This window comes from Ipomoea triloba, chromosome 5 (assembly GCF_003576645.1).
Source record: "Ipomoea triloba cultivar NCNSP0323 chromosome 5, ASM357664v1".
NCBI classification, from domain to species: domain Eukaryota; kingdom Viridiplantae; phylum Streptophyta; class Magnoliopsida; order Solanales; family Convolvulaceae; genus Ipomoea; species Ipomoea triloba.
The window spans coordinates 30,428,947-30,443,201 of record NC_044920.1 but is presented as its reverse complement, the minus strand read 5'-3'; the positions used below and the strand labels follow the sequence as shown (position 1 = coordinate 30,443,201).

Genomic DNA, 14,255 nt, shown 5'->3' with positions numbered 1-14,255 from the left:
TGATCTAAAAGTGTCATCCTTTTTTATTTGATTTTTCTTCAAGAATACAGTGGGTTTACAAGTGTTCCATAAAGCCGCATATCTGATCTGATCTAAGCTAGCACTGACACAACAGATTTTATCTCACACTGTACATACAAAACCTGATATAAGAGCTATCAAGTTGAAGCAGACATGTGATGAATCGAAAAGCGACTGAATTAATCGAAAAGTTTAGCATTTCTGTTCTTCCTCAAATTCTTTGGAGGGATCAGAGGGGAGATCATATCTGCTGAAGACTCTGAATGCTGAGATTGCAGCTAACACAATGAAGCAACAGAGGGCAATGGCATGGAGAACAAAAACCAGTTTCAATCTGTCACAGAACTTCCCATAAGAAGTGCAGGCTTCACTCCATGTCACCCTTCGATCACCATGATACACCAAATAAAGCATCTCTGCTAATGTACCCATTGATGTTACCATCAAGTATGCTATAACCTGTGTATATTAACCATACAAACAAAGCACTTTCAACTAAGAGACAAAGTGTTCAAGTAGGAAGGGTCTGAGTCCTTGTCCTAAACAAAAGGTGTTCGTTCAAGTAGAGCCAATTTTGGCTCATGACTTAACTCCGAATATCAATACATAATTGCCGTGTGGTTGGTAAAATAGTTAGTTTATTAGTCAATTTTGACTTATTTAACCATTATTAGCTATTTGACTTGCTTAAAAAATGTTAAAATTCAAAAAGCTATTCAAAGTAATTTTTTCAATAAGTTTTTTGAGAAATTATACCAAACACTATCAACTAACAGCTAATTTGGCAAACACCTTTCTACGATCAGTTAATGATATCAATTAGTTATACCCTTTAACCCAATCAGCTAATAGTTAGACTAAACCGGACCAATATGAAAAAGAAAGTAAGAGAAAATGTGGGATTTGCTACAAAAGTTTACTTCATCAACCAAACTTTCCCCACCCACCCACCCCCAATGTCCTATCTATGCTACACCATTGAAACTTTGGAAGCACTATGCTGGATTGGTGGATGATATTGTATTGTAGCATAAAGAGTAATTTGAGATGAGATGACCAATCAACAGAATCAGACAAGAACAAAAAAGAGGGAAAAAAACCAAACCTGGTCAGAAACAAAGAAGAACCATGCTTTAGACACCAAACTTCTGACCCACAAGGCCACAGCAGTAAAAAGGGCATATCCACAAGATGCACCACTAACAGCAACCGTATACCTTTCACAACAGAAATCCCATCACAATTCACAAACAAAAAACCACAGAGAGAGAGAAAAGAAAGATGAGAAATTTATGAGCTTACTGGAGTCCCTTGAAGTCACTTAAACTCAGCACCACCCCATAGTCACTATTACTCTGCTGGTTTCTGATAGTCAGCCATATGGATGCAACAGTGACAGGAATCACAAAAAACCTCAAACCAAAATCCAAGATTTTAAGGTTGCAACCTCCATTTCTCAGAAACCCCATCTCCAAAATCCCCAAATCCCTTTACAAGAAGAGACTAAATTAAACCTCTGATCTCTATATATACTACTGCCCTTTCTGAGTTTCTGTACACTCATCCAAATGCCCTACTGAGAGGCTGCCAAGTTTCTCATTGAATTTGCAGTAGTGGGAAGAAAGAGAAGAAGTGGAGCTCCCTTTTTCAGAAGAGGAATCATGTGAAATCGGTTGGTGAGAGAGAGAGAGAGGAAGAGAAGGGAGAGTGAAGAAGGTGGTTAAGTTGGTCCAATGCAATTATGCAATGATGTTATCATTTTCGTCTACCACCAAAAAAAAATTGCATCATTGAAATCCACTCCCCTCCAATTCAAAACCTTTCCTTTTCCCATTTTCACACCTAAATAAAGAAATTAATTAGCTTTCCTACTCTACTACTCTATCTATACGCATTTGTCCTTCCTCATCATATACTCCAAGAAATGACACTTACATATTCCATGCTATTTCTTTTTCTAATTTTATAGGTTTATAAAGTGGATTTTTTTTGTAATTATTTGAAATGTTAAACGCATCACCAACACAACTTGCGGGGGAGACAAAGATGTTTAGAGTTAGGAAAATCATTTACTTCTACTTTTTGTAGAAGCTAAGTCAGAAGAATGCATTAGCTGTTTGCTTTGGGCACTCAGTTACAAGTTTCACCAACCCTCCAATGTGATTTACTTTAATTGTGTAATTTGCGTACTTTTACACCCCTAATGTAATTTACCTCTACCATATAGTTTATGAGTAATTAGTTAATTACACATTAGTGAGATAAGCTCACATACTGCACTCATATATGCTAGGAAATTATACCATTGACCAGAATCCACCTTGCATTATGAACCCAAACCAAAATGGCATTCAAATGATGTGTTTTGCCGTTAACATATTATGTGCTTGTAAATAGATTAAAGACACATAATATGTTAAAAGCAGGCAACGTAGACACATAATTTTTGGACAAGGGTCCATGTCCACAATGTAAGTTGGACCTTAGTTTATAGTATAACAATTGATTCAGACCTGATCCATGTATCAGGCCGAATATTACAATAATATAGCAAGCAGCCCAAAGACTAAGTAGAAAACTGCTTGGTGAAGTCGAAAGGCCCACATGAATGGTTAAAGCCCAATTTAAGAAAGCAAATGGGCCAACCGGCCCCATATACGATAAAATTAATCATGTGGAGCCGGGCATTGGACGTGGAAGTCAAACAAGACAAAACAAAGTTTTTTTTTTTTTAAATAAATTTTAATAATAAACAAATTGAAAACTCCGTTAATTTAAGTTTGAAGACAAAAAAATACAAAGGAAAGAGGAAGATGATCAATCCATTCCATACAATCAAACAAAAAAAGAATTGTCGTCATGGTCAGCTCAGTTGATCACAAGGGTAACATTTAGGAACGATACTATAAATTTTTCTTAAATACTATTTCTAAATAAAATTTTTGTTGTTTTTGTATCGCCGTATATTCTTGTACTGTCATATCACGAATTATTTAATAAAATTTATTTTTAAAAGTAGGCTAAATGTTTTTTAATGCACTTTAAAAGAAAAAATTAATTGCAAGTGATAAAGCCTAGTGGGCATACAAGCATGATAGCAATAGCTTTGTACTGTGGATGAAAAATATATTTATGAAATAGGGGTTCAGCTGTCATCATGACAATGAGAGCAAATCAATAAAAATAATGAAACGAAGATTATTATTATTATTATTATTATTATTATTATTAGGGAAAATGGTCAAATACACCCTCAAACTTTTGCTAAGGAGTCAATTAGGTCATTGAACATTTGAAGGTTGCAATTAAATCCACAAACATTGTATTTTGGAGCAAATAAATCCACTGACCTGTTGGTGACTTGTGATTACAGGTCAATTAAGTTTCCGGCAATCCTACGGCGAACCTTCGGCCAACCTTAGGCATTTATGACAAAATTAATCACCGGCGAATGGTGTCCACCGGAGAAGGCGACCAAACTGGTCACCTTCTCCTCGACGGAGATTGCGACCAGTTTGGTCGCAATCCCCAGTCGACGGAGAAGCCATCTCCGTCGACGGAGAAGCCATCTCCGTCGACTGGAGATGGCGCTGGTCGCCATCTCGACTTGAGATGGCGACTCTCCAGTCGACGGAGAAACCTTCTCCGTTGACTGGAGATGGTGACTAACTGGTCGCCACCTCCAGTCGACGGAGATGGCTTCTCCATCGATGGGAGATTGCCAATCTCCGTCGACCGGACTTCTTCGACAGCGACCGTCTAATTTTGATCTAAGTGCTAAGGTTTGCTGGAGTTTAGCCGGAGGTTCACCGTAGGGTCACCGGAAACCTAATTGACATGCAATCACAAGTCACCAACAGGTCAGTGGGTTTAATTGCTCCAAAATGGAATGTTTATGGATTTAATTGCAACCTTCAAATGTTCAAGGGCCTAATTGACTCCTTAGCAAAAGTTTGAGGGTGTATTTGACCCTTTTCCCTTATTATTATGGATGACTAGAAAACATGTAATTATAGGTGACAAATCAAGTAAAAAGGATAAATTACACTAAGAATACCGTGTGCAACAACTCGACTAGGAGAGCATCGATAAAATTCAAACTTGTGACATGTTAATTGTTGGTATGAAAATCATACTTATCTATGTAATACCAATGAACTAATTTTATATTAGAATCCAGTCAGGATTGGCCCTAGATACTAAGAGACAAGTTGTAGCATTCCTGGAATAAATCTGGTCATAATTTTCCGGCTTTTCATTATTATTATTATCACTGCTGCGCATCAGGCCTTGATATGCCCTTTTCAACTACCATATATATATACGTGTGTATATAAATCCCATTTAGTGCCACTAGACTGACTGGAGTGTTAATTGTGGAAAACTTTTATTACTTTTCATTTTTTTAGTTACCTTTTTAAAACTCTTGGGTATTGTTCGCTCGTGGTTTCTGACTTATTTTTGGAATGAAAAATTACTTTAAAATTAAATAAGATACAATGGATGACATTATATTCCAAGATTTACAAGACAACATACAGTTTATGTACATTCAAGAAGCTAAGGGATATTTTATTATATATAACCCCATCATACTACTACCAAGTACCAACCCTACAAGAAATTAAAATTATCATATCCAAAAGACAAACTTAATTGAGAGCTTTTGATGATGAAAAAGAGCAACAACACTAATACATGGGATTTGCATTAAACAAACGCCACATTTCACTTTTAACACTACTATTCAAAACATCATGAATGACTAATGCATGATGTCTTGATGCGACTAATCGTGTTCGTGACAGGTTGACAGTTATTCAAGAAAACCAGTTCGGATCAGCACGGCATACCTAACTCAGCTCGTGATAGGCTGACAGTTATTCAAGAAAACCAGTTCGGGTCAGCACGGCATTCCTAACTCGGCTTATGTCCCTTCCTTTCAGTGTCCTTCCAACGCCTTCACACACTGAAAAAGAGGATATTTGACTCCTCGCATACTTCCTCGCAAGCCATTCGTGCGGTGGCATCATTTCTCCATTTTCATCGTCTTCATCGCCGTCACTTTCCCAGCTACTCCTCACAAAACCATCGCCGCCGCCGCCGCCGTAGATTTTTGACCAGTCAGGTATGTTGACAGGCGCCGAGTGTTGTTGTTGATGGGCCGCCATTTTGGGTTCTCTGTTGGACCGTGGGATCATTTTGGCGGCCGTGGATACGCGCCGCAGGGCGGTGGACGGCGATGACACGTCAGCTTCTCCGCCGCCGACCGCCGCGAATCTGTCTCGTTCATGGAAACCCCCCCAGATTTCTTCTTCTTGAAGCTCTTCTTTCCTGAACGATGTCCACCCACTGCCACCTTTCCCGAACGACATCTCCTGCAGATCAGATTTACAACCAAAAAAAACTTAAAACTTGATCAATACTGAATTGAAGCATATGTTCCATCTCAACTAAAAGTTTAAGCTGATAGTTAAAGTGTTTATATATTATAGGCTCAATAGACTTACCAAAATCTTCTTCTTAGGAAATATAAAAAACCCAGCTGATACAGAAAACTCGAGCTCTGCAGACCGATCAGAAGATACTCCAAAGATGTTCAGCTTTCAATGTTCAACTCTGTACTGTGATTATCTTTAAGCTTTTGCAGAGAGTTTGTTGATGGTGGGATTATCTTATCTGATCTGATCTTATGGAGGCGCAGAGAGAAAAATAAAAGTGGAACAATGAGCAATCAACATAGACAGCAGAAAAGAAAACTCACACTTTTGTATATAATTACCTAGTCACCTAGCTACACTTCTCCTAAATAAATTATAGACAGTCCTCTACGAGTCTACATATATAGGGTATTAGTAAACTTTTTATTTTATTTTATTATTTTTGATACATTAAAATTTTTCAGCCTAGTATAATTTTAAATTCTCAAAATTCTTATCCAAGCTAAGAGTCATGAGATCGGAGGAAGTAAATCACAAGTGGCTTACTCTTTGCTGGGTTGGCGATATTATACATTCCGCGCATAAGAGGTCTTTATCACCTCTAGTCGGTCAAAATCTCTTAGCACTCACAAATTTCAATTTGAATTACACATTATCGTTGGAGTAATGTTTTAGGGTGATTGGTTGAATTTTAGTTTGGGAAATCAATATTATATATAGTATTGTTGTTTAAACAAATTTGAAGCACAAACTAACCTATTTGGGTGGCGTGTCTAATTGGTGAAGTGACAATTAGAAAAATGACTTGTGAGAAATAATTAAAAGTGGGCCGGGGCATGTGGTATATGTAGAGATGAATATGATTGATTAATATTCAATGAACATGAAGCATAATTGAGTAAGGTTAAAGTATGAATGTAATGTATTGATATAAAAACAAAGGCAAGTTATGGGCTCGAAAAGTGTAGGTAGGAATAGAAGTACTCCATATAATTAATGTGTACGGGTTTTAGTTGGCCAATTATGACAACTTAGGTTAGTTTATTTCTTTATACTTCTTTACCGACTAGGGTCACATGATGATCGAATTTCGCTCAAAATGCAGTTAGACTACGGGGTTTCCAGTAGCATGCATAAGGAATCCAACACAAACCAAAATCTCCAACGTTCATGGCAAGAATTAAACACCTATCATACTTATAAAAGTAAGTCTTAAGATCGAGAGCTCATATGCATTTACTAAACCAATGCCCTGCTAGTTGTTATTTAATTTCTTGATAAAGTAGGATAAGGCAGTCGCTAATAATAGCATTTTCCTATGTTGAGTTAACATAATTTAATATAAGAATGTTAAGAGTCTGCTACATGAAGGGGGATGCCATTATTATGTCTATAGAAGAAAACTTGAAAAAAGAAACATTGACAAAACAATGGCATAATGTTGCAAGGACTTTGTTGGAGATGCAACTGAGAAAAACACTGAAACATAATGGTAGGAAGAAATCAAATCTGATTTTATAATGGTAACATGTTCTAATTACACCACAAAAAATTGTTACATTTTAATTTATAGATATATATTTATTTATCATTTTTTAATGTTGATGATGCGATCACCCGATTCACTGATATGGCTTTGATACCAAATAATATAAACTCAAGTTCTAACTACATGTCTACATGTACTACAAGAACTAGTTTATAAATATCAATTTAATTTAAGTCTTATGTTTTAGTCAAATTCGAGTACGCATCATCTATTATCTTATAAGCACTTGATCGATTTGACAACAAATATTAAAATCAAGGAATTTAAAGAAATTGTTTTGGTTTATGTCATCTTTCAATAGATGTTTCCTAGAATTTTTCTCAGATCTTTTAGTGTATAATTAAGCTTTTAAAAAACCTTATCAGCACCTCTGTTAGTGGTGCTTAAGTGCGATGCAGCTGTACATTTGTTTGTCTTTTATGCTTACTATACCACCTCATGCACTATACAAATTAAAAGTTTTCAATTAACATTTACCGCAATCCAACCGGTTTTTTTTTTTTTTTTTTAATAACGAAGCTAATTCATCAAATCATAAGGTGAAACGTTTACAATAAAGATCGGTGAAATAGTAAATCATTCTTTACAATCGGACATAAAAATAATTTTTCTAGCGATGCTACAGAGAACTTGATTCACAAACTGTCTTGGGATTTGGAAGCTGAAGTCACTGGATAGGTTAACAATGAAGATCGGTGAAATAGTTAATCATTCTTTATAATTTGACATAAAAATAACTTCTCGATCTAATAATGCTACAGATCAAAGAATTTGATTCGCAAACTGTTTTGCGCTTTAGAAGCTGAGTCACTGGAGGAACTTAAAGCTGGCACTATAACCAACCCAACTGGGAAAAAATGTTTGCTCGGGAATAACAAATCTCCTGCCTCCCCTCTTAGTTTAATTTGACTAATAATCATGTAATCTTTAACTTTTCTAGAAACACATGTATACAAACTCAATAAAGGTTAAACTATAGGAAATAGTATCAAATAGGCCATTGAACTTATCACTTTTGTGCAATTGGGCCATTGAACTTAAAAGGTGTGCAATTCAACCATCAAACAAGTAAAATATGTGCAATTAGGACATTTTTCTAAAATTTTTTAATTCAATTTGAGTTTAAAACATTTCAATATTGACTCCTAACTAGTATGATAGAAGAAAATGCCACTTTTAATACATATATGTTAGTAATATAATTGGATTTTACCAGAAAATTTTTGTAAAAATGGTCCGATTGCACAAATTTTGCTTGTTTGATGGTTGAATTGCACACTTTTTAAGTTCAATGGCCCAATTGCACAAAAGCGATAAGTTCAGTGACCTATTTGACACTTTTTCCTAAACTATATGACTCATTAGATAAGAAAAACTCACCTAATGCATGTGCTCCATTTTGATTGGTAAATAGGGAGGGAAGGGTCTTTACCCTATCTCTTTCCCATGACACAAAGCTTGTTAGGTATGAATCTTGCTTGGGTTTGGCCGCAAATCATTTTCTAAGACAATAATAGATAATACTAACAATTATGAACTTAATTATGCATGCATGCTCTACACACTTGCAAATTGACAAAATGTAATCACGTGATAAACAAGGTGACAACATCAATTATTGAAAATAAGATGCATTATATTGTAGGCGTTGTCGGGCGACATGCATGAATCCGGAGAGGTCCATTTTATTGGGAAAGTCTTAGTTTAGGCGGGGTGTCTATTTTTATTAATGAGGTATTGGTCTAACAAGAGTAATAAATTTATTGAGCTAAGGAAATAATGAAGCATGGAGCAAAATAAACAAAAGAGGTGTTGCTGGAGGAATTGAACCTACAACCTCCCACTTAACAACACAATTGTGGCGGTAAAGACTGGATATCTTCAATGCGGGTTGGACCCGTGACTTGCATAAATTAAACTCTTGCTTGCAAAGATGCTTTATGTTTTTATAGTTTGGGGTTTACTCGAGCTCTTGTGGAAACCGATTGCATGACTTTAGTGCAAGGTATTACGACAAAGCATTTTGATCGGTCTAACGTATAGAGGTGTTATTGTTAGAGACTGTGTTTCGCTTATGAATAATTTTGAATCTCTTAAGTCGCTTATGTTAGACGCCTTTGCTAATTCGGTGTCTCATGCTATTGCTAGAATATTGGGTTACAATACAGTTTTGAGAAGGGTGTGTGGACTGAGGTTCCCTTTTTAATTTATTGTTGATGCTTTGAGACTTTTAGTGCATATTAATAATATTTTTCTATGTTCCTTAAAAAAAAAAAAAAGAAGATGAAGTATAATATTACTTCTTATATCAATTAGACTACAATGAATTATCTTTCCTTTCCATACATATTATCTCTTCTCCCCCTCGCTCACAATGAATCAATGAAGTATATATTCTTTTTAATTGATTTACTGAAAAGCCTGCAATAACTAGTCAAATATGCACCCCTATATTAGTAAAAAATTCTTACAATAAGTTGAACTATTTTATGATTATTAAATCAACTGTATGTATACTAACTCGATTGGAGTTAATCATACTATATTATAATATGATATGGTATCAAGTTGTTACCATGCATCTAGAGACAATTGTCTTAAAAACACTATTGCATACGCACGAGTATTGTATTTGTAAAATGATTAAATGAAGTGTTTTACAAGTTAGGGATAGTATGCAAAATAGTAGATACATAAAGCCACCATGCAATGAATCTGCCTGGTTTTCAGACAAATTAAATCAGAAGAATGATGGCGACAGTGGACAGAGCTGGCGTTACTTCAAATTGAAGATCAGAGGAATTCAACTCTAAGTTGTCTTCGTTGAAAACTTAACGAGTGTAGTAGGGAATCTCATCAATCATCATAATTCGGAGAAGTATCTTTGGCAGTTTTTATAATAAAGTACAATAAAGAGTGGTAGATCCATCTGTACAAAAGCCGATATTCCTTTGACTGTTGCCTCCGCTGTCCCTCATCCAACGGCTGATAGCTCGCCGTCAAACACACTTGTCAAAAACGTGATTTTTTTTCCCCACAAGGTGCACCCACCGTACGTTCCCCAATCATTATTACGTGGACCCGGCTGTCTGAATTACGGTCCAAAAACATTTTTCATACATACTTTCTCAACCTATTGAAGTTAGAGTCAATTTGCCCCCACTAAGGGTGTGTTTGGTAGCCTGGAAAATGATTTCTGGAAATCATTTTCCGGGCTTTTGGTGTTTGGCAGTGTCTGGAAAATGCAGTCAACGGAAAACAATTTCCGTTGACCAAGGAAAATGAAGCCATTTTTCCGGAAAATGACTTCCGGATTTTCTTTCCGGAAGTCATTTTCCGGACTTGGCTTCAACAATTTTTTTGGCCAAAATGACCACATATGTTACTTTTTAAAAGAAATATTATTATTTTATATATTATTATTATTTTATATTTTAAAAAAATAATTTAAAATGTAAAATTATACAATTTAATTCACTTTCCAGAAAATGAACCAAAAACACAAAGACAGTTTTCCAGAATGCAACCAAACACCGGAAATGAAACTGTTTTCCGAAAAATGACTCATTTTCCAGAAGTCATTTTCCTGCTTTCCAAACACACCCTAAGACTCAATCTCATGACCTCTCATATAAGAGAATCACTACATGTCATCGAGCAGCTTGATAGCCCATAAGAGCCAAACTTTATTAATGTAATCAGGCTTAAATCTGAGTTAGTTTTATAGTAATGAGAATATCAGTGTTATATGCCAAAAAAAAAATGTGTTGAACATATATGCATTGCACCATGGTTGAGACCTTGATCTGAAATGGCGATTTTCTTTACTGCCAGGCTGGTATTAGATGGGCCTGGGCCGTTCAGGGTAGTGATTAGCCCAGAGTAAAATATCCATTTTCTTTGTTCGTAATAAAATTCTTTCAGTGGGCCTTGGTCGGCCCATTTATGCACCGTAAGTTGACAGGTAGCGCCGAAATTAAGGTAAGATCGTGTGTCGGCCACATCAAATCCACGTGTCTTGTCTTCCTCACATTTGAGCTTACTTGGCATAACAGTTGCACATATACTTCCATTCCAATCCATTTTCCATCCTAATCTTACAAGCTCTGATCTATGGGTACGTTTAACTTTCGTTAAGTTTAATGAAGCTATCAATCCATGGCCCTGCCCTGTTTCATTGGAGTAGGAAAACCAGTGTTAATTCTACTATATATGCAAAAACCAGTCAATATGTTTCCTCACAAATTTCTTGGTGTTGAACTGTGTCTGCAGGTAGAGCTGGCATATTTTGACCATGGTGGCATCCTTCACTATGTAATTCGGAACTTGATAAAACAGAAGCATACCAAGTAGTGAAGAGTACAGTTTATCATATCAAATTATACTCTGAGAATTTGAATTCAAATAATAAAAGCCGTACAACTTATCATCAGATTATACTTTTGAGTTCTAAAAGGAGGGTATAAATATTCATTTGATAGACTAATATCATACCTATGTACATGCTTGGCCTATCATTGCCTGACAAAGGGCTTGAAGTAAAGGAAAACAAAGAGATGAGATCAGAATTCAAGTGTTCAAACCAGTGCATATCTTGGCTAGTTCCGGATGTGTAAGGATTTGGTTGCTTGCGAGGCAAGTGCCAGTGCCTTTGCTTTTGTGCTCATCATCACCCATTCCCTCTCTGCACGCCGTTGGCGTTGCCTTGCGTTCTTGGCTCGCTTTGGCGCTAGCCGGGTATCTCTTTCTTCAAATGCAAGCCTGAATTTTTCAGCAATGGACAGTTCATCTGGTGGCCTTGAGACCGATGGCAAAGTTGTGCGTATGACCCCAGACACTGCCCACGTTTTTGGGTCAATATCTTCGACTATTGGATCATCCAACGCTACATCTAGTGTTGCTTCGCGAGGAACTTCAAGCCCCCTGAAACCCAGAGGAGAGGTCTTCGGGTTCACTATGATGCGAGGGCATTCAACTTGCAGATTCTCTAACAAATGCTTCTCAATCTTGGGCTGTAGGAAAAATAAGATAATCCAGCCTCAAAACCTCATACCATATCCAACAAAGACTTGCATATAGAAAGAATGAAGAACATCTACATTCATACCCACACTAGCCAACGCAATGACTGAGCACCATGAGCTATTTCTGAGGCATCAACTTCCTCCCACGACTCTCCCTCCACATCTTTGAGGTTTGGTTTCAACATACTCAAGCATCCCCGTGCAGTGTGTTCACTCCTTGGGCACCCTCTGCAACATTTAACGTTGGTTCACTCCTGTTATGTGGTTGTACCCTTTGTCAAAACCCAATGTATTGGTCTATCTCATTAATATGGGTTGACAATTATAATAAAAATAGCACTATAGATTCATTATGCATGCTGATATCTAAACCACTTCATGCAGTGTTTCATTCCTTGGGCACCCTCTGCAACATTAGAGTTGGTTCACTCCTGTTATGTCATATGTGATTGTACCCTTTCACCCCTTTGTCAAAACCCAATGTATTGGTCTATCTCATTAATATGGGTTAACAATTATAATAGAAACAGCACTATAGATTCATTATGTATGTTGATATCTAAACCTCATGAAGTGGTTCTCTCTCTCTCTTCTCAAAACACCAATTTAATTACCCAAGGCAATTCAAGAACGGGAATCACCCTCAAAGAAAATGCAGGAATCTCCATAATTACTATTTCTTTTAATATTATTTGTTAACACTAAAAACTATGGAGAAAAATAAAGATTCAACCAAAAACCATGCTTTGAAGACTTAAAACCATAATAGCAACTACAGCAGGAATAGTACATACCCCCATCTCAATATCTCCAGTGACTGACAATGCTGCAAGAGTTCTGAAACACCAGCTGATGTGACTTTGCTGCACCGACTGCATAATACATATTTCCAATATGAGTGCAGAGTTTAAAACCAGATTCAACATTTGCTACATTGAGTGCCACATCAACAAAATTGAAAAAAGGAAATTTTCAAATGCAGCTTAGAGATTCACTTATAATAAAGGGAGAAAAATAAACATCAAATAATTTTAGGACAAGACATGAGTATCATGGGATGCTTTTCAAACTCAAAAAATTTGAGAGCATTAGTGATGAGTACATTAAACATTAATAAGCAACACAGTTATATTTCTTTTGGTGAAATCAACATAATAAGAACAAGTGAACAACAATACTGATAGTATGCTAATACCTTACATCTACTGCTTTTAGATATTTGCAAGTCTTTACCACTTCTAAGAGGCCAACATCAGAAACATCAGAACCAGATATATCAAGGATTTCCCATGAACTTTCAGCTAATGCCATGATGACGTCATCATTCAATAACTTTCTCCTCCTTGCAATTGCTGTAAGTGCCATCTGTGCAAATATGTCTCACATAAGCTTACAATATGGCTACAAATTCACTTCAAGTCTTCACCAAAGTTAAAATATCAACTGGATTTTTGTAAAGCTTATACTTATATTCATGATAAATTTCATGTCTGATCTCGCTGACAATTACAATTGCACAAAGTTCAAATTTAATGCAACTAATATGGTTCTAGCTTCCAAGAAGATATCTTTTCTACCACATGATTAATCTGAAAATTTATGCACCATAAGATGCTATACAAAAATTTCTGTTTCCATACAAGTAAAATTCATGTCTTTGGTTGCAGTGAAAAAGATGAAGGGGAGAAATAAACCTTAATATTAGGAGGGAAATTAGAAGCGATTTCAGCCAAGTCTTCGATGATATCCTCAAAATGTCTACCGATGACTCCAAGGCACAAGCTCACTAAGCTCGGAAGCTGTCTCCTCTTAATTGGCAACACTGTCATCCCAACAACAGTTAATTTTCTCAAATCGAACACTATTCGACAAGGAACTTCAGGAAATTCACGAAATCTATACAAATAAACAAGCAAATTCATATCTAACAATTTGCAAATAAAAGGAAGAGAAAATTACATGTAAAGGAAGATTGAAATGGCTTCTGCAGAGGCTTTGTTACACTTAGATCCTCCGGAGCTCTTCCTTTTTCCATCGACTATGAGAGATGAAGCTCGTCGGTAATTCCGATTTCTGCTTATGGTTTCGGATTTTTTGGTTTGTTATAGTCGCCGGAGAAGAAGAAAAATTGCAACTTCGCTGCCTATTAAAGGCTGTTCGCTCTTGCGGTCTCCCGTTGCCGACTTTCTGTCATTATTGGTTTTTTTTTTTTTTTTTTTT

The 14,255-nt window shown here is 36.3% G+C and overlaps 3 protein-coding genes across 3 annotated transcripts; all 3 read right to left on the bottom strand.

The window, feature by feature from the left end:
* On the bottom strand, positions 1 to 1,839 carry LOC116018804 (CASP-like protein 2D1). The gene is made up of 3 exons (XM_031258807.1): positions 1,324 to 1,839; positions 1,127 to 1,238; positions 1 to 480 (listed from the first exon to the last, which is right to left on the bottom strand). The coding sequence occupies exons 1-3, from the start codon at positions 1,488 to 1,490 to the stop codon at positions 214 to 216; spliced, it is 546 nt and encodes a 181-aa protein (XP_031114667.1). The 5' UTR covers positions 1,491 to 1,839; the 3' UTR covers positions 1 to 213.
* A 2,667-nt stretch (positions 1,840 to 4,506) lies between these two features.
* LOC116019170 lies at positions 4,507 to 5,823 on the bottom strand. Its single transcript, XM_031259306.1, has 2 exons — positions 5,532 to 5,823; positions 4,507 to 5,399 (listed from the first exon to the last, which is right to left on the bottom strand). The coding sequence occupies exon 2, from the start codon at positions 5,394 to 5,396 to the stop codon at positions 4,902 to 4,904; it is 495 nt and encodes a 164-aa protein (XP_031115166.1). The 5' UTR covers positions 5,397 to 5,399; positions 5,532 to 5,823; the 3' UTR covers positions 4,507 to 4,901.
* Positions 5,824 to 11,361: 5,538 nt separating this feature from the next.
* LOC116019058 lies at positions 11,362 to 14,210 on the bottom strand. The gene is made up of 6 exons (XM_031259132.1): positions 13,995 to 14,210; positions 13,730 to 13,857; positions 13,231 to 13,400; positions 12,830 to 12,907; positions 12,119 to 12,263; positions 11,362 to 12,023 (listed from the first exon to the last, which is right to left on the bottom strand). The coding sequence occupies exons 1-6, from the start codon at positions 14,068 to 14,070 to the stop codon at positions 11,610 to 11,612; spliced, it is 1,011 nt and encodes a 336-aa protein (XP_031114992.1). The 5' UTR covers positions 14,071 to 14,210; the 3' UTR covers positions 11,362 to 11,609.
* Positions 14,211 to 14,255: the final 45 nt, after the last annotated feature.